The 21336-nt window shown below is 43.8% G+C and overlaps 1 protein-coding gene across 4 annotated transcripts in view; it reads right to left on the reverse strand.

Annotated features, from left to right (window-relative positions):
- Positions 1 to 21336, reverse strand: part of TANC1 (tetratricopeptide repeat, ankyrin repeat and coiled-coil containing 1) — a 175329-nt gene that overhangs the window by 56293 nt on the left and 97700 nt on the right. For 3 of the 4 annotated variants that reach the window (XM_077272891.1, XM_077272893.1, XM_077272894.1), the window contains exons 4-7: positions 18165 to 18269; positions 15226 to 15356; positions 12214 to 12403; positions 5623 to 5883 (exon numbers count right to left, since the gene is read on the reverse strand). In XM_077272891.1, coding sequence (XP_077129006.1) covers positions 5623 to 5883; positions 12214 to 12403; positions 15226 to 15356; positions 18165 to 18269 — 687 coding nt within the window. The remainder of the gene's footprint in view (positions 1 to 5622; positions 5884 to 12213; positions 12404 to 15225; positions 15357 to 18164; positions 18270 to 21336) is intronic. The other variant, XM_077272895.1, reaches the window with a different exon arrangement.

Consider the following 21336-nt stretch of genomic DNA (forward strand, 5'->3'; position numbering starts at 1 on the left):
TTTACCAAGGTTGCTCAGATGTTACATCATGAGACTGCCACCTTACATATGAAGGCTTACAAAATGCTTTCTGAGAAAAAAGGTATGCAAAAAGGTTTTCCACTACGATGAAGAAAGCAGGTTCATTAGTGCCACCAATTTGAGGTGTCTGCCATAAATCAATTTTCGACTGTTCACCAAGCCTTGCCACATGACTCTGGAGAAGATTATGGATAGTCAAACTACCCAAAAGGAAGAGACACCAATCTGCAGGCAGCTGTTTGGGGGTTCTCGTTCGCCCTCCTCACTTGCTGACCAGGAAACTAATAGGTTCAACGAGAAGCCTTTTATGGGAGGTCTAGGTAGCACAGTTTCTTTGGCCAGTTTCACACGTCCTGATTTTTCCGGCACCGGAAAAAACGGTACCGAAGATGTCAGGGTCTGTGTGTTCCTGTGTGTAATACTTGCGGCACACCTGTGGCAACCTCACGGTGGTCTGCTGTGTACTCACTGAGCTTGAACTGTGGTGACCTCATCACTGGCTTTTTCCCCACAGTGCTGAGGTCACCACAGCACAGCCCTGTTGGGAACCCAGCCTCACTGACCGGCGGTAACCTCGATGATGTCAGCGCTGGTCAATGATGCTGCGCTCGCATCAACTCATTCACCAGTGGTTCTCAGCATAGACGGTCACATCTTGGCACCGTCCAGGTTGAAAACTATTTATCCCCCAGACATGGATTACGGCGTGGGACTGAACAATGGACAGGTGAGGGATATGGTTGTTCTTTATTTTAGTTTTATTAGAGGAGACAAGGGATTTAGTGGAATTAGGAGTTCGGTAAGTATAGCTGTTTGTGTTATCTTTAAGTAAAAATGGAAAACTGTGTTTTGTTTTATTTCTAATAAAAGACTTTATTCTGGCTGTGTGTTTATTTACCATACATCTATAGGATTAGTTATGGATAGGTGTCTTATAGATGCCTCTCCATTACTAAGCCATGGGTTTGATGTCACCTGACAATACAAAGGCAGCATCAACCCCACAAATATGAACCCCACTTGCCACCGCTACAGGGCAAGTAGGAAGAGCCGGGCAAAGGGCCAGAATTGGCGTATCTAATAGAACCGCCTTTTCTGGGCATCTGCAGGCTGCTATTTCTAGGTTGGGGGGCCTATATCAATGGCCCCTTACCCAGTCTGAGAATACCAGCCCCCAGCTGTCAGCTTTAGCAAGGCTGGTCTCTAAAATGAGGGGGACCCCACACAGTTTTTTAAATTATTTATTTAAATATGTAAAATAACAGCGTGGGGATGCCAATATGCTTGATAACCAACCTTGCTGAAGCTGAGAGCTCAGGGTTGTAAACCCCAGCTGCAAGTTTTGCCTGGCTGGTTAAAGAAAATAGAGGGGAACCTACGCCAGGTTTTTCTTAAATATTATTTATTTACCGAACAAGTGGCGGGAGATGAATTCTAGTATAACAATTATAAACTAGAAAAAGTAGAAAAGAATTCTGAAAAAGAAAAAAACGTTTCCAGAGATTAGCCGGGAAACGGCGGAGTGAGATGTCTGCTGTAAGCACCTGCTATTTGACATTAAACTTTCCCATGACTCGTATATCTTAAGGGCAGAATTAAATTGATGTCACTTTAAGCCATCTTATCACATTCATCTGTAGTGAAAGAATGCAAGATCTTATCTCTGGAAAGCAGCGCTGCATGGAAGACATTCTCATACATTCCCGGGCTGCTATGAAACAGACAGGTGTATATAGATGCACTGAGGGCAGCGTGTATCTACTCAAAATACACATCATACCATAACCCCAGAAATAACAGCTCTATAAATAGCTAAATTCAGCAAAATAGCACCTGGGGGACTGGAGCGGGGCTACGCCAACTGATATTATGGAACTTAAGATGAACCTTCAGTGGTAGGATATTTTTGTTTTTCTTTACAATTTTATACTGTTAGTATATAATTTTGGCAGCCAATCGCCATCAGTAGGGGGAACCTTTTTTTTTTTTTTTAAACGGTTATATTAAATAATAGTAATAAAGTATAATGCAGGGCTTCGAAGCGACTCATCGCCTGGAAAGGTATGGGTCATAGAATTATAGAATGTTAAAGTTGGAAGAGACTTCCAGGGTCATCGTGTCCAACCCCCTGCTCAATGCAGGATTCACTAAACCATCTTAGACAGATGTCTGTCCAGCCTCTGTTTGAAGACTTCCATTGAAGGAGAACTCACCACCTCTCGTGGCAGCCTCCGTATTATTCTACAGAACATCTTTTTGCTTATGTCCAGTCTAGACAGTAAAACGTGGTGGCTTTCACTGGTGCCATTTTTGCAGAATTTGTTATGAATTGTCCAGGCTGCAGGTTTAAAATGCCCAAATGTAATGAAGTGCCCAACTGCACCCAGACGACTAGTGACTGCAATAGAGAACTCAAAAACATTATTTACTAGTATCTATTAAAATATCAAAAGAAAACACACACTAGGCCTACGTGTTTTGATAACTAAGCCTCCTAATCATAGTGCTCCGATTAAGAGCCTCACTGCTCGAAACGAGCAGGACTTACGGTATGTGTTTACTTTTATTTTTTCCCCTATTGATTTTTTAATGGTTACTAATACTAGCAACTAATAAATAATGGTTTTATAGTCCTTTCTATTGTGGTTGCTGGATGTCTTCCTACCTTCTTGATCATTTTCACCTGAGGGCCGGACAGTGGTCTCTGTCCGTGCACCTCATCCTTATTAGATTGAACGAAACCTGGACAAGGTGAGCGGATAGAATTTTTCTTTGGATTTTATACCAAGAAACTGGGATAAATTTTATTCAAAAGTTTATTTACCCCGTATTAAAACATGTAAATGCTCCTGAACAGGACACAAATAAGCGAAAAAGATTGCTGCTGTGATCAAAATGCGTCACTTTCATTTGAGCGCTATTCAGGAGCATTTACATATTACTATGGACTAAAACCTTGGATGTTATCTCAAGGACCTGGAACATTCTAAAGTTTATTTTTATTGCTTATCACGTCTCATCATCAGGACGGCGTTCCGTGCACCGGCCACGGTTGTCGGTGAGCTGGCTTTGCCTTCCTCTTATATTTTTTTCTTTGCCAGGATTTGGAAGACACTGCCGGGGTTAATGTGGGAACTACATAGTCGTATACATCTGCTCGTAAGGCTAAAGCTCACCGTGAACTTAAAAAGTTTGAAAAAACGCTATGAAAAAAAAAGTTACATACGCAAAGATTTGGTGCAACTGGTGGCACTGGTGTCCCGTAGCATGACCCGTGTGTAATATTTGCAACCTAAAAAAGTCGTAATGTGGTGGTCAGGACTGATGAGTGGTACGAAGAAAGGACGTTCTAATATAGATGTGTACGGTTTGCATCATTCCTCCACTGTAGTAGATTATTCCCACAAGCGATCTTAACCAGCGGGATTTTTAATGTTGACACCGATTTAACAATAAATCCTGCATGTGTGAACAGGTAGCACTTATCAAGCTTTGTTTGTTTAGTGTCCATCAGGCCTAACATCTAAATCCGTTGATACCGTGAACGGACACAATAGAGGAAGTCACCACATCCTCTCTCCACTATACCTTAGCGCCTCAATCATCTCTCCCTCTTCTACGAGCCGCCCAGTACCGGAGAGACAAGATCTGATGTTCAATATGTCAGCAACTTAGGAAGAGAAAACAAACAGCGGCTGACACACACCTACTCAGTTCTCATCCTTCCATCCCCTCCCCAGAGAGACACTGAATCCCAGCAATGCCGGCTCATCCTGGAGGAATGCAGGACAATTAGGACATTCAAGATGTGAACTTCTTCTTGTAACCGCGTAACAGTGTTAAAATTAAAAACTGGGCAATAAGACAAAATTCCGCTCCTCAGACGCCTCCCTCAACCCCTCCTAACATTACATTTCAGAATGCCGACGGTGTGAAATGCCAATTCCTTGTAGGAGGCATCATCTCATATCATCCTGAAGAAGCTTTATTTATCCTTTACGGAAAAACGAGGAGATAAAAATCACGCTAAGTGAAGAATTATTTCTGGCTACGTTCCATGTGCCGTGGACTGGAGATGTACGTTCATTTATTTAGAGGGAAGAAAATCGGATGAAAAATACAAGATGATTCTAGAGCTCACACTTTTTTTTCTTAGAGAATTTGCCATAAAGATTTGTGATGAGCGCAAGTGCTCGTTACTTGAGTTTGACAAGGGTTCTCGGTTATGTACCGAGTAGCGTGGGTGCTTGAGTGAGATGTTCACGCATCCCCGCATGTTTTGCGGCCGTCTGACAAACATGGGCAATCCCCGCATATTTTGTAGCTGTCTAACAGCCGCGAAACATGCAGCCGCGAGGACGCAAACATCTCACTCGAGCACCCGCGCTATGTAGTGCATATCTGAGCGCCCTTGGTAAACTCGACTATCGAGCACTTGCGCTCATCAATTAATAAGATACTTAAGGACAAAGCGCACCAGACTTCCTGGCACCTGCTCCTTATTTTAATGGACATAGTCGAGAAGAAAGAAAGCCAATACTGTGATTTCTTTAAGGATCTTTCCAAAATGATTGGCTCACCCAAATGACCCTCAAAAGAAGATTTGGGTCTCGGCACAAGAGAGATTCAAAACGTTTTCAAACATATTCTTAGCAAAAATCCCTGCTCTCTCGTGTGTCAAAATCTGATGAAAAATGTACGGGACAGAAAATCTTCTGAAAGGAGCAGGTGCTTGAAAGACAAGTCACTTTGGCCTGGAGGATATGTTTTGCTGCACTTTAACAAAAAAAATAAAAAAATGATCCGTGGGAATTTTCCTTGATCTCATCAGTTTTCAATGCATACTCCCAAATTATTAGGTTTTCCTCTATCCATAGTGTAGGGGATAACTTACTGATCGCTGAGGAACCAGCCACTCACTGGTGATCCAGAAATCAGGGCTATAGAACCAGTAACAGAGCTGTGCAGCGCTCCACTATTTCTGGCGGTCCCACAGGCCGAGCGCGTGCATATCCAATGTACTCAAGACAGGGCTATGTAGAGCTTATCCATCATGAATAAAATATACCTTAAAGGGGTTGTCCACTACTTTTATACTGATGACAACCTCAAGATAGTTCATCAAAATCTGGTGGTTGGAGGTGCGACACCTGGCACTGCCACCCATCAGCTGTTCTCGGTGCCGGCCAGATGGGATCAATTGGGTAGCGGCACAGTACAACTGCATTTCCTGTATATATAGTGGCTGGAGCAGGGTCCTATACAGTTGACAGAGCTGTACTGTGCAGCTACGCAACAGATCACGTTTTGGGAAAAGTGGTGTGACTCCCAGACATCAGCCACTTATTGCCTGTTTAATGGATCGACAATGCACCGATATGGTGAGACAAACTTCTTTTTTTTTTTTAACCAAAAGCCAAGTCTATTCTAATTTTTTGGGGAATTTATAACTCAATATTGCCAAATATCATGACCCATTTACAGATCGTAAAGCCCAAAAGATGGAAAGATTCTTCTGCAGAAAAGCAATCACCAGGATCAACTGACCTCTAATAATCCACCCAAACAACAAACCCCTCCATAAAAAGACTTTTCATTTACCTGCCACGGAGTTTGGTCGTTGCATTACTAAAGAGCTGGAATTCTGCATGTAGGATACTGGTCCTTCCTCAGTCGATGGCTCAGTTTTTGGCAAATTTTCTACGGCGCCCCCAGTTTCTTCCTCCACTACAGGTGAGCAATTATCTGTTCTCCGCTCATGGATGATCCCTGGATGCCCACCAGTCCTCAAGCTGCCATCTTTGCTCCATTCCAGGCTGGAACCGCTGCGGTCGTCGTTCTCAGAAGAACTTGTGATTGTTGCTGAAACAGATGGACAAGCGGGAGGCAAATCAGTGAAAAATGGCTTCAGTTGAAAAGTAGAATCCAGAAAGTAGCCAAGGTGCGACAAAAAAAAAAAAATGACAATGAGAGTTGGCGGCAGGACCCTGCGCTGCTGGATGCCCAAGTGCCGCGCACAGGACTGCTGCGCCTATAATACCTATCATCAGAGGCTGATTATATCTTTCTAGAGATAGAACAACTACTTCAGAAACATTCTCCAGAAACTCATCGAGATCTGACTCCTCCACAGCGATACGACCGGAGGAATGTAAATAAATAAAATGAAGGCAGTGGCTGTTACACGCACGCTCACGATACAAGGGAGGCTGTCAGGGCAGCCTTCAGGCTAATGCAATAAGTATACAATATATACGGCGGTTTCCACCCAGATGACTCGCTCCTCTGTAAACCTCTCTCTGATCTGCACCGTGCAAATCTTGCTTCATTTTCTGCACTTGTCACAGTGTTCCTAAAGGAGCAAGACCAACGAGTGCACGGCCATTCATCACGGCAAGCAAAATATACCCAGGTACTACAGATGGGGTATAAGTCTAAATCCTACCAGAGTCTGAACAGGGCCCAACAATAAGGCCATCTCCAGAGTGTGAAGAGAATTACACAACTAGGCTGGAAATCCTATTTTTTAGCACCATCCTCACCGCATAATATAGTATTGATACCAGTGTACGGTCTGTGCCCAATATATCTGGTTGGACTCGTCGTACAATGTGATGGCTAGGAACATGGCTCGGGCTTGGCAAGCAGTGATGCAAAGGGTTAAGCCATTTGTCCTCCAGACAACAAGCCCGGGACTATCAGACTGAAGAGACCATACAAGGAGCCCCTTGTCTACCTGGATGAAGTGGACGAGCTCTTACACCTTAGTAAGTACATGCAAGTCTGATTTTTGGGAATTGACACAATGACAAAAGTCGAGAAGCAAAACAAGAACTGAAGCTTGGAAGTTATCCCCTTATCCAACTTACCGGTCGCTGGGGGTCCAACAGCTGAAATCACCACCAATTACAAAAATGGGAATGGAGCGTTTGTTGAGTCCTTCTTATGAAAGTGTTGAAGACCACCCGATCGCAGAACTTGCCTATCTCAGATGATAAATGGAGTATCAGTGTGCACGATCTACCTCCACTCAATTCACACGGAGCTCTTCAGAGTCCCGGTTCTCAGGATCAGTGGGGGGGGGGGGTCCAGCGATCAGTCCCCCCCCAGCGATCCCATGGATAGTGGATAATTTCCAAAATTGAGAATACCCCTTTAAAAGGCACGGGGAGATTGGATTTACATAAACTGATGCAACAGAACCAAAAAATGAAATTCCATAAGGAAAATGTGAACAAGAAATCTGTCAATGTGGTACAAATATGGAGTTATAATAGGGCTCCCATAGAGCAGCATGGAGCATTACTAGCATTACTGTACTTTGTACAGACAACAATCTCAGCTGTATGAGGGATGCCCAGCTGCCCCCCATATCGCAGCATGCTGGATGTACACACGCCTAATCCGGTGTCCAACCAGGCAATAAGCATCATTATTCCCCATTTTTTATACATTCATAACCATGTACGCTTCACCAGTGGATTTCTTCCATATTTGTGTTTGCAAAGGTAAAAACCTCTTTTGGCACATTGTAAAATGCATATATCATCTATACATTTCTAACTAAATTCCTCCATCCTGATACTCTGAGGAGCTATTAATGTTTATCATATTCCAAAATAGATAATTTGCACAGGTCTTAGACCTGACGAGGCTGGTGTACTTACTCTGAAATGTTAGCATGGCCATATAATGTGGAAACTAAAGTGAGGATTGTAATATTAGATGGGGAAATTTTCACAAAGGTTTACACTGTCATTCTAACATGGATTTTGAAAGTAAGTGCACCAGCCTCATCAGGTCTAAGATCTATTTAGAGCGGTTTTCCGACCCCAAACACATTTTCTTCAACTTCATTTGGGTTGGATTGCAATAAAAAAAAAACAACAAAAAAACGTGTTTGTTAGCAATGCTTAAGATTTTGGCTTTAGTGGAGCCATTTTGACAGTTTCCATGCTCCTTTTCCTATGTAGGCAGCTTCCTGTGCTGTATAGTATCCAAACCTGTGGTGCTTTGCATTGGCGGGTACTAGTACCACCCTGTGGCTTGCATTCGGCCCGGCAACCTCCTCCTTAATCCAGCTGTCAATCATGATCAGGTCAGCTGTAATTTCCCGTCAATCCAGAGAGGAAGAGAAGGAGCCGCTCTGCCGATGGAACGTCACAGACTGTGGGAGGGCCGCCATGCTACACTGCTACAAGAAAGAAGGGGTTGGCGCCAGCTAAGAAAGGTAATTAGTTTTTACCTTTCCATGGTCATATTATATTATAATAAATAATAAAAAAAAAAGTCTCGGAATACCCCTATAATAGTGAAATCTGGGATTGTCTTTACGCATGGGGGAGAGCGGAGTGGTGATGGCTCCTCTTTAATCCATCGCTTCATTTACTTTCTGAACCGGTCTGGGATTTTGCTATAAGATATATGGTCCTTACATGGACCGATCATACACAAGTGTGAACACCGCCTAGGGAAAATATTTTCAAGGTGATTAAGGATACGGGGAATTCCAGAGAAATTGCAAAACTTATAACTTCATTTTTATAGTTCCGTTACATACTTTATATATCATGGACGATAAAGTCAGTATTGCAACATAACCCTGTTCTTAAAGCCGCGTCTTGTATCCCTGTGTGTTTGCACCTTTCCTGCTTCTTGCACAGAACGGCTTTTATTCCGCAGTTGTTTTCTTTTAATGCTCCTAGTATACTGCTTACATGAGCCAAATCCCCCAAACATAATCTTCAATTTAGTCAGTCTGGCCGGATAATCCCCTGTGCTCTATATCCTGGCTTTGTCAAAAGCAGCAAATGGATTTTATGTGCAAAATGTTCTGGTCCCTTTTCACGGCTTTTAGGGGGCGAATTATTGCCCCACAATATTACAATCGTGCAGGGAACCGGCATTTATGGAGGTCAGATGTATTTTGGTGACCTGTTCACTGCCTGGAAGAAAAAGAGGGGTCTTGTTTCTGGAGCCATAAATGTAGCTGCAGGAATGTTTCGCAGCTCTCGGGGGTCCACCGAGCGGTTATTTGCTTCTGCACGTTACTCGCTACCAGCAATAATTACAGATAAGCTCTAAGAATATAGAGGTGATAATTGGCTATTAAAAATCAAATAGAAACTTGTTCGTTCTCAGTTTAGTTATAAAATACAGTAGTCCGCTACCACTGAGGATCCCAGGGCAATTTACATACAGGCATAATATATTCATAATGAGAAAGAGGACGCCAAGACAAACGCACAACACGGCTTCTTGTGTATTGGGGCATCTAACTGTCTGGCCAAGCAGGCACCAGACCGCCGGAGAAGGGGGAACAAGCAGGCGCCAGACCGCCAGCAAAGGGGGAACAAGCAAGTGCCAGACCGCTAGCAAAGGGGGAACAAGCAAGTGCCAGACCGCCAGCAAAGGGGGAACAAGCAGGCACCAGACCGACGGAAAAAGGGGGAACAAGCAGGCACCAGACCGACGGAAAAAGGGGGAACAAACAGGCGCCAGATCGCCGGCAACATTGAACAAAAAGATGCCAGACCGCAGGCAAAGGGGGATAAACAGATGCCAGACCACCGACCATGGGGGGCAAGCAGGAGCCAAACCCCAGATGAGGAATCAGACAGGCACTAGATCATAGATGAGGAGGACCCACAGAAGGTCCCACAATTAAGCAAACTCCGATCTGGAGCCTGTCAAGTGGCAAGTCTTCCCAAGAATTTGGGACACCGGGCCCGTATAAGAATTCCTAATGGATTGATGGCAGCGATAGGATAGAATAAACAATGGAATAATTACTTATTTTCTATTTAATGTACAAGCAACCAGTGAACAAATCCACTGGGCTGCCTGAGGCCATACAGGACCGAATCAATGACATGGGTCCATTGATAACACCTACGTAAGAACACCACATGGGTCTGGAAAAAATACAAATATTCTGCACTGAATGCTATCTGTAAACTGCAGAAATAATTGGCATTTTCCAGAGATGACTGGGTGACGAGACCATGAATGTAAAGAACAATGAGAGACTGTTTAGTGAAGGATCTCCAGTGTAACTGGATAGACCATATATAATTTTTAAGACGTCCACAAAGACGTCTTGTTTCATAACTCCGAGATAGGCAGCCGTTGATTAGACCCAAGAGCCGACATGTTTTGTTAACCTCCCAATACATGCTGCAATAAGTGCCGTATGTTATAGATGCCCAATACATATCCTATTAGTAAATGCTAATTTAATTCTCGTTATGACCCAAGGGAAAAAAAAATAAAAAAAATCATTAAATGGGGAAGTAAAGGTTTTCCCAATACTGCTGGACTTCGCCAGCTAAGGCTACTTTCACACTAGCGTTAACTGCAATACGTCGCAAATGCGTCGTTTTGCCGAAAATACGCATCCAGCAAAAGTTCTTGCTGGATACGTTTTTTCGTCATAGACTAACATTAGCGACGCATTTGCGTCGCATTGCCAAACGTTGCGTCCGTTTTGCGACGCTTGGGCGTGTGGTAGCGGACCGTCGGGAGAAAAAAACCTTACATGTAACGTTTTTTGCTCCCGACGGTCCGCTTTTTCCGGCCGCGCATGCGCGGCCGGAACTCCGCCCCCACCTCCCCGCACTTCCCCGCACCTCACAATGGGGCAGCGGATGCGTGGGAAAAATGCATCCGCTGCCCCCGTTGTGCGGCGGAGACCACGCTAGCGTCGGGAACGTCGGCCCGACGCACAGCGACGGGTTGTTCCCGACGCTAGCGTGAAAGTAGCCTAAGTTCTGGCTACATAAACCCCTATGACTGAGTTTTTTAATTTTATTATTTCTGCAGCACTCTGTGGCTAATAAGGGGTTGCCCAGTAGTGGAAAACCCCTTTAAAGGCTTTTGCAGATAATGAGCAAAACACGGCTGCTTTCCTTAAAAAAAAAAAAAAAAAAACGCACCACAGATCCATAGATCGTGCCTGGGACTGCAGCAGCGTTCAGAGCAGGGTTTAGGTGCAATACTGCTCACATCCTATGAGAAAGTGTGGCACTGTTTTTTGCAAACAGACAGTCCCTTCTAACTAACTAAAAGACGGACAAAAGTGGATAAGATAGAAGAGCGATTAGATTAATTTATAAAGCACAATAAAAAGTTACGGCTCATTCTCAGATTTTATTTTCTCGGATGAGTGCTAGCTGTGATTTTCACAGATGGGTACGAATGTGATGATATTCTATGGGGCTGTGCACGTGTCAGATTTTTCCCTCGGTCTGAGCAATCTACAGAAAACATCAGAGGCATGTTCTATATGATCAGAGTATCGGATCAAAATCGTCAATGCGAGTATGTCACTGGAGCTACTGTGATGATAGAGTGCAGTCCAGCCAACCGCCACACTCCAACCGCCACACTCCAACCGCCACACTCCAACCGCCACACTCCAACCGCCACACTCCAACCGCCACACTCCAACCGCCACACTCCAACCGCCACACTCCAACCGCCACACTCCAACCGCCACACTCCAACCGCCACACTCCAACCGCCACACTCCAACCGCCACACTCCAACCGCCACACTCCAACCGCCACACTCCAACCGCCACACTCCAACCGCCACACTCCAACCGCCACACTCCAACCGCCACACTCCAACCGCCACACTCCAACCGCCACACTCCAACTCCGTTTTTCTCTTGTATGTAGAAAATACTGACGTCTGAATGAGGCCTTATACAGGAGCTGTGGCACAGGGGTGGCATGAGGGGTCTCTTGTTGTCAATGTCCGCTCCTACTGGGAAGCAATGATCTACTGCAATAAAGACAAGTCTATCGCTATCTATGAGCCTGGGATTATAGAGGAAGGCAAATCCCCATAGTAAAAGTAGACCTAAATCCAAGGAGACCCCAGCAAACCCACCTGGCAGTCAACTGTGCACGATCGGAACCTTGCCAGACATTCAACATATATCAGTAGCGGCAGTGACATATGGTTTAAATAGTATTTGTTTAAATTTCATGAATCGTCTAACAATTTCGAAGCAACATTTAATTTTTTTCAATTATTGAATCAAAAATGTAAAAAATATATCAAGCAGCTTTTTTTTTTTTTTTTTAATTCAAAGAGCATCCAGTCAATGCTAGATAGTAATAAAATGTGACATAAAAACTATAAAAACAAATAAAATGACAATATGGAGAGGGCTGGTTCTCTTACCGATGATGCCGCTGTCTTTGCTCTCCAGCGTGGAGCTGGGGCTGCTGATGGTTCCACTGGGACTGGTTCTGTTTGGGGCAGTTTTACTGGTGCAGCTGTTCAGCGTAGAGCACGGACTGGCAGTGCTGGGGGAGGCCGTGCTGTTTGTCAGCGTTGAGCAGGGACTTATCCCGTGACTTGTCGCTGTACACTGCAGGAAATCAACAACTAATTACCATGTGCACATACAGGACCTAGTAACAAAGATCTATTTCTCCCCTCGTGGCATCGTGTTATTAGCACCCGTATATCACCTATGCTATTTTTGAGTCTTAATTCCTTCACATCCACCACCACAAGTCGGCTCCGGCCCCTCCAGGGAACTACGGCAGACAGCACTTTTCTTTAAGGAGCATATCACCAAAATAAAAATAATAAGTGACAATATAGCCACCATTAACAAAAAGTTCACCCACATTTGTCATCCAAATGTTCTACCATGTAGCTGTAGAAAACTTTTGATGTTAATTGACTTTTTATTTAAATAAAAAAAAAGTAGCAAATTCTTTTAAAACGTTTAAAAAATAAGTTCTATTAATCGCCTTTAACCCAAACCACTCCAGAGCAGACCACATCGGTGGCTTCTGCCAAGACAGGAAGTGCTGACTTCCTATTTTTTGAGTCACCGGATTTCTGAGGCTTGCGATTGGCTGCAACGGCCAGACTGCCGAAATGGCTGTCATGTATTCCAGTCCCTGTGAGGAGCACCAGAGCGGCCTTAGCGTTAGAGCCCCCGAGTCTAGCTTCTTTTATCATTTTAAACATTTGTACTGAAGGACAATCTGCACAGTGATGTAGGAATATAACAGTTATAATGTGGCAGCTTTACCATTCAGGACCCTAGAAAAGCCTGATTACAACCCTTGCGGTGACAGCCGCTGCCAACCTATCGTAGAAACTTTGCAAAATAGAAAAACTCAACGTGATATTTATAGGTTTTTTATTTTAAGGGAAAACTTGTCTACTTTGGACAATTGCTAGTTTTTTACAAATATCTGATGAACGTAAACCAGGCAAAGGTTGTCCGACTGTCAGGGATGTCTCAGTAATTAGCTGTAATCCATAAAAGGAACCTTGCAACATTAGTTTAATTCCTGACAGCGCCTCCAGAGGAGTGATAAAGTATTACACACACAGGGTCCTCCAAAGGGAGAGTAGAGCAGGAGTGTGGAATCTAATTTTTTATTTTTTTTTGCCAAGGGTCATTTTGGATATTTATACCATCTCTTAGGGGGCCATACAAATTGAGTTCTAACTCCGCAAACAACGCTGGCACTAGTGTCAGGAACGTAATCATTCATTGCATGCGCCTCAGCATCAGTAGAGAACCCTGCGAGGGCGAGCTCACAGAGCAAGAAGAAATTAATGGGCCGGCGGCCATTAAGATATATCTGCCGAACAAGTGCTGCAGTCCCTAGGAATCTGCCCGGGGGCCGGATAAAAAGTAATCAAGGGCCATGAATGGCCAGAGTGCCTGAGGTTCCTCACCCCTGAAGTAGCGGGATCTCTTCTGTTAGTTAAGAATTCTTCATTGTATCATTTCATTTAAAAAAAAAAAAAAAAATTTAAGTCAACTGAATCAATGCAACAAAAAAAAAATTAATCTTGAAGGTACAAAGACTGAAATGTAGCAGCTGTTTTTTCCATTATAAAAAGACAGTGATACTAGAGCTTGGGGGAAAACTATTCCAAAAATATGTGATCCACCGAGTATTAGGGAGGTCACCTGAGCGTGATCTTAAGTCATCCAGGCAAACGAGCCTTGATCACATAATCCCCATTATCTATATCCAGGCATTGCGTGATGTATCCTGCTGGACACTGCCATGGGGATTCTGGTTTTCTTCTTCAAATCCTCCTTATTGGATTAAACAATCCCCAGACTCCTATGACTGATATTTGTGAACTGGGACATGGTCATTAGCAGTATAGTGGGCCATCATCTACCATCTCAGCATTTGTTTTTCCACCCCCCAATAACCACAGAGAAGCACCAAGGTAGTCTAGTTCTTTGCCATAACTGAAGCTGGACCTGGTATTTTGTAATGTAAAGGGTGTAAAGGAAAAAAAAAAAAAAGTCTTGTTTAAAGGGATTTTCAAGTTTCAGAATATCCCACTCTTATCTGGCCACAGTTTCTTTAAAAAAAAAAAAAAGGAGGGGTTCAGAAACAGGAAAACACGTATTTATGCCTGTTAAAAATGCAAGTTTTTTAAAACTTAATGAAGGAAAAAAGTTCACCTCCAGCTCCTGGGATAAAATTGCCAAATTTGTTTATTCAAAAATATCTTTAAAATTCCATTAAGGATTCCGGGACACAAACATCAGACAGATGAAAGAGCGACGCGTTTCGATCAACACAGTGACAAAGATCAGCTGGAGGTGAACTTTTTTCTTCACTATGCATTCACGTCTGACCAGGATGGCCCTCCGTGCACCGGTGTTTCATTAGGTGAGCTGGCTTTTTTCTTTTTTTGTTCTTTTTAAAACTTACTAATACTTTTATTATGATTTTAGCTCCGGGGTCCCGATTTCACAACCAATCCTGCAGTACTGCCGGTATGGGGGAATACCAGCTTTTTCTGTATCGACATGTGACTAGTGATGTGCATGAAGGCTGTCAGGCTCAACACAAAAGTTATCCCCTCTTCTATTTCTGCATCAGAAGGGGGCTGGCTCAACTACTGAGCTTAGCCAGTCGGCCAGCCCCTTTCACACACAGCTCCAGTTTTAGGGAACTTGAAACTTCCATTGTGTGTTTTAGCGATCCCAGAAAAGCAGTGCAATCACTGGGGTTCATTCATTAAAATATATCTGTAAATTTCATAAGATTTTCTTCAGGCTGGACAACCTCCTTTAATAAAGTTCCAGTCTGACAAGTCAATCCTTTGATGGAAAATAAGGAAGGGACAAAATAGAATAAAGTAATTATCACCAGGTCACTAGACCTTAAGAGGGCCGAGGGTTTGGCTTACCATAGCCTCGTTCTTCTCATCCATGGATACTCGAGCTGAGTTTGGAATTCCTTCACCCAGTAAGAATCCCAATCTGGTCATGAGCTCCTGGGCGGCCGGAGAACAGCCGGAGTTTTTATCCAGAGCGGCTTCTAGATGGAGGACACAAAAACAGAGGTTCAAACTTATGATCTTGCTAAATGCCATAAGAAAACGCTGGAGAAGGATCAGCGCCAACATTTTACCATCTGAACTCTTGGCGTCTGCAATAATAAGCGAGCGGAAGTCCATCAAGCAGCTGTGCGCTTCCATCTACAGTAGGAGACTTATTAGCGGATAGCATGGGGTCCGATGCTCCTTCAGCTTTATTGTCCACCTCATCCCAGGCCTGCTCCCCATATACCCATTCAATAGCTCTATCCCAATTACATCCGCCCTCCTGTCAGACCTGGGGACGCTGGCGTGAACCCTGGCTTACAAACGCAAATTAATTAACCCTCAAAACCAAGACTTCAAAGCAGCCACATAGAAAGCGAGACACACCCGGGCTTGTCCCCAGCCGTCATTTCATATTTATTGTGCACACATTAAGGAGGACTGACAAGTGCTCGGAGCTTCCACTAAAAAAGTCAAGGAAGGAGGAAAACAAAAGTAGATGGGCGAGGAACAAAAAAAATAAATAAAAAATTCTCTAGTGATAAAATCTGGGAGGAAAAACCTACAGTAAAACGCCACGGAAATTTTCAACCATGTAACATGTAAATTTCTGTTGCAGATTTCCTACCATGGAATTTTTCAAAAAAAGTCAGCTTAAGTGTCCCATTTTGTCCGTAACGAACGATCAGTGGGTTCAGTATAAAACAGTTCTTCCTTTCGCCGGGTTGCCCATGTTGGATATTTTCGGCCAATGATGGGCATTGTCAGCATCACCGTCCGAAAAATATTTAGCGTGGCTGATGAGGTCTGAGATGGTACTGTTTGTCGGGCCTTTTTTTTTGTCTTATTTATATGGTGACCTTAAAGGGGTTGTCCACTTTATCTTTATTTTAACAAATAAGTTGGAAGATCCAATTTTCTGGCACTTTTTAATATAGAAACAATAACAGGTTCTTCCTCCTGAATTTAATACAGCCTTCCTCTTTGGCGCCACAGTTCTCTTCTCACTATTACTGATGGAGGATCATATGACTAGGCCTGCCTATCAGCCTCCTCCAAATGAAAAAGCTTTGTCACGCAAGACGCTTTTCAATTGGAGGAGGCTGATTGACAAGTTAGGTCACATGATCCTCCATCAGTAGACGGGAAGAGAGGAGAACTGTGCAGCCAAAAAACGAAAGAGAAAAAACATACTTCTATATTAGCAAATGCCATAAAATCATGTTCCCGACACTTGTTAAGTGACTGATAAAGTAGACCACCCATTTAACATAAGCGGCTGATGGAAGGCGGCAATAGAGGATGATGCCTACAACATAAAAATTTAGCAAGGCTTCAAAACAAACACAAGGCCTCGCTTGATGGATGTGGCTGTCAGACATAAGGCTATACAACGTCCAACACTGACTACTATTCAAGATATCTTCTAAAGGCACGGACACAATGGGCCTTCATATGAATAAGTGTCACGCCGATGTAAAATTGGGCCATAAATGACAGTTTACACCTTGCGTATGCCCCATGTTCAGCGCATGTACTGATGGTATCCATAGGTTACTACCCACCCACTCAATGAGGCATACGTTATTTTACCATGAGTTAATACGGCAATGTATACCACAGCATTCATCAAGGGCCTTTCCATTTGGGGTGTGAACAGAGCCTATATCAAACATTATGACCAAAGTCAAAGTTTAGCAGTAACGTTTCATTAACGTGGAGATATTGGCATTATTTTTTTCATTATTATTTCGTTGTGCAGCCATATTGGTTGCCACTAACCCATTTTTTACGGCTGTATTTGCTTTTGTAAGCGTTTTCTTTAAAAAAATAAATAAATAAATAAATATATATATATAAAAATATGATAAATAATAATAATAAATTAATACAAAATAAATTGATGAGTGGATGCAAACGATGAAGCCAACCCTCTCCCACGCCATAAAATTTGATTTGCCCGAAGCAGAATTACTAACCTCTAACCCTCTATACTTTCACCATGAAACTGTCATTTTACCTTGAAGAAGTCTGCCAAGAAGTGAAAAACAGCTGTAACCTCCTCTCTACAGCTAATATTAACCCCTTACGCACTGGCGTTCAGCAGTTTCCCACGGGTGACTTCTCCGTCCCGCAGGACAGGAAGCCGGTTTAACCCCCTCCCTGCTGCCAATGCCAACAGCTCGGAGGAAAGCAAGACTCTCCCTATGACTTGCAGATGCCAAGTCGTTTCAGGGCAATACCGCGGAGCGGTGCCAAACCTGGCTTACAGTCTGAGCCATATTCGCTTAACCCTTACACGGCCATGTTATCCACGTCAATACAGCAGTGTGACGGTTAATGTTCCATATTAACCCCGGGCTGCAAACATTTGCAGCAAACAGCTGGTAAGGACGCGAAGTTATGGGCAAAATTAAGGCGTCTAAATCTGTTAATGCGAGCGTGGAGAACTGCTTTATAGCGACAGGGTAACCTAATCCCCCTCTCGCTGCCTTCCCGGCGTCGACAGGAAAATCAGGTTTTTCTCACCGTTTGCAATACGCGGGGATCGCAGGTTGAGGTGTTGACGGGAGCCAAATAAAACGAGGATAATGCACATTGAAATAAAACAAAGAGCGGCGTCTAACCTGCCAGCCCCGGCACACCCTTTCATTGCTGCAACGCTCCGACACACAAAGCCGAAATTACGAGACGGCTGTCAAGTCTAACAAAAGTTTCAGCTGCAGAAAAACTTTTTTTTCTCTCCAAAGTTTTTTGAAAAAAAAAAAAAAGGAGACAGGATGAGAAGACAGGAGGACACTTACCATTCTGCTTGGGGTCCGGCAACTCTGAGACTTTTCTCAATGGCATTACAGCTGCATCTCCTGGCACTCGCGGACTCTCAACATACTTGGGCTTCCTCATTGGCCCTGCAATGAATAAGGTTTGGGCATGTCTTATTCTTCCCAGATGGGATGTGTGAGAGCTTCATGACGCGCGGCCTCAGTTCTCACAGTCAGATTAAAGATCAGCAAAAGAGGGGAAAAAAAAAAAAGCTGCAAAGGAGGAAGCACCAAAACCGTCCGCTGACAGCTCAAAGCTGTCTACAGACAGCCGCATCCAGAGTCATTGCTGCTATGTAAGGAAAATGACAGGCAGCCGCCCCTTCCGAGAGCCTGGACACAATCCAGAAAATGGAAAACGTCCCCACCGGCCACTTACAGGCGATCAACTTCTTATATCAGAGGTTGATGGGACACTGCAAGCTGCCGAGGTGGTCGGAGAGTGACAACTCCCACTGGACTCAAGACAGGAGTTGTAGTTTAACCAGCTGCTACACAGTATATAAAAAGACGTACGGAAGGAACACAGTCACCCGTGTAATGGTGTACGCATCCAATAACCCAGCAACCGATCATTCTCCATAAAGAGCAGAACTGGTGGGTTGTTAGGGATTTACAACAGTAAAAAAAAATCTACTAGCAGTAAATCAGCAGCGGTCGGGTATTTGCAGCATAGGGCTCATTCATACTTTGCTTTTTTTATGCATTTTTTTCCAGTGGGAATAAACTCCTACGGTACCAGCAAAATCCATGAGATTTCGGAAATCTGCTTGCACGCATTTTTTTTCTTCCTTGCAGATTTAAAGCAGTTTCAAATCCGTATATCACTTCTCACAACGTCTTTAGAATTCAAAAGTATGGGAAAAATGCCCAAAAAACCCTGAGGTATGGTAAGCAGTGTTTCTCCTACCAATATTTAAGCATTTTCTGCTGATTTTACAGTGCCCTAAGAGTACGTGCACACCTTGAGTATTTGGAACACAAATTTCTTTAAAAAAAAGTGACTCAGCAGGAAGAATGCTGCATAAAATACGGACGCTTTGACTTTTTTTGCACACGTTTTTTTTCCCCATTCAAATGAATGGGGAAAAAAGGCTCTTAAACATAAAGAACGGACATGATGAAGATCTGAAACCGTTCAATCCCAGTCACTCCAGCCTCACCGCACAAGTCATGTCCCTTCTCCCCCTGGTTTTTGTTTAATTCATTGTAACAATGATGTGCTGCACGTCTATCCATGTGACCACTGCAGTCTATCACTTCCGCATTCTCGTATCAGCTGTTGGCCAGTAATCGGCTGCAGCGGTCACATGTATCTACTTCAATGGTATAAGGAATAAACAAACTGGTGGAGACCACTGGAAAACTTAAGTGTTTGTTTGATCTCTCCAACTTTTCCGCTGTAAACCTTAATCTTGTACAACTCGTTAAATGTCATGCACCTTTTGCAAAAAAAAAAATATATATACCGTATATATATATATATGTCTGCAAAAATGAGGAAATACAGACATTTGAGCAATGCTGTACTGCAGCCGCACCAGCCAATGAGATGGTTAAACTTTTACTACATGTTGCTTGTTGCTGGTGTCACAAGGACAGGAATGTGAAACAATCAGAGGAAGTAATTAAATGAAACACAAAAGACCTTCCTGCATGTTCAGACTGGAAAAGCAAGTTATAATGCTGCCACCTACTGGACAAGAATAGAACTTGTCAATTGCATAAAAAAAAAAAAAGCAATGTATACTCCATTCTATCCATTCTATACAAGCATTGCTATTAACATGCTTTATAATACTCTGTTCTATTATGATATGGATATAAATATATGAAACCCACCTTTGTAAATTCCTATAAAGTCAAGACTAATCACAAGTCCATGCTTTATACTGCAGCGCTGCCTGTTCAGATTGTCTGCCATTTATAAGCACAAACCTGCTGCGCAGTACTGAGCCCAGTAGACTTTCCCTGGTCAGTTGGACTCTGTCCGTAAGAATAATGGTGAGTGCAGTAGGTATCTGGCACTGCCATGAAGGTTTACCTCTGCCGATACCTCCCACGTAATGTTGCCCCAGGAACGAACCGGACTGTGAAATCTGCTGCCCGTGCCATGAAGAACGCTGGCCATTCCTCGTCCTCTATTCTGAAAGTTTAGTAGTACAGAACGGCCATGTAATTGCCCCAGTTGCTCGGGCTCGAGTAGCAGACACCTGTCTCTGCCTGTCAATCACTCCAGTGACCACAGGAGAGGGCACGTGTGTAACCCAAATAGATTGCCGCCTTCTTCCCATCAATCGCCCAACCTGAGAGGGAAGAATCCACTGGAAACGTCGGACTTGTCGCCCGGCATGAAAGGAGGATTGTACTATTTAAAAACACTAAAGGGTTTCACTTGGGGGCACCATTCCCATCATAGCTTCCATCATTTATGACATAATCACTTTACCCCCAAAAAAAATCTGAGCTTTATCTTGAGCATCACAAAACTGAATTCTCTGCAAATCGCTTTTTTCTTTTTTTTACCCAAATATATGTATTTGGGGCTTTAAATCATTTTTGCAATTTGGTTTGCATTCCAGAATGCTGTAGATAAGCCTCTGATGCGGGTGGGCTTAGCTCACCTTCCATTTTGGGGGTGACAGGTTCCCTTTAAATTCAATTGTAAAAATATTGATTTTCGCCCAAAATGCACGCATTTAAAGGGCCACCGGCCCCCCCCTCTAGCCGTTATAAACTAAAAGAGCCACCTTGTGCAGCAGTAATGCTGCATTCTAACAAGGTGGCTCTTTTAGTTTTAGGTTCAAGTATACCCCAAATAAAGCGTTTTTATACTTAGCCACAATTCCTGTCTCTAGCCACGTAGGCGGGTCCTCACTCCCCAGCTTGGCCAGCTCCTCTGCCGTCACTCCAATCTTCCTGCGCCGCCCCCTCAGTGCTGTTATCGGTTCAAAACCAGCGCCTGCGCTGTGTACTGGTGTCCTGCGCAGACGCAGTAAGCTCTGGCCGTCTGACGTTCCAGCCAGGCTTGCACACTGCGCCTGCGCGGGCATTGCGGCCAGCCACCTTTGGAATCCCAGCCCCGCACTATGTGTTATGCATTATGCACAGTGCGGGGTGGGGATTCCAAAGGTGGCTGGCCGCAATGCCCGCG

This window comes from Ranitomeya variabilis, chromosome 7, assembly GCF_051348905.1.
Source record: "Ranitomeya variabilis isolate aRanVar5 chromosome 7, aRanVar5.hap1, whole genome shotgun sequence".
Taxonomy (NCBI): Eukaryota; Metazoa; Chordata; class Amphibia; order Anura; family Dendrobatidae; genus Ranitomeya; species Ranitomeya variabilis.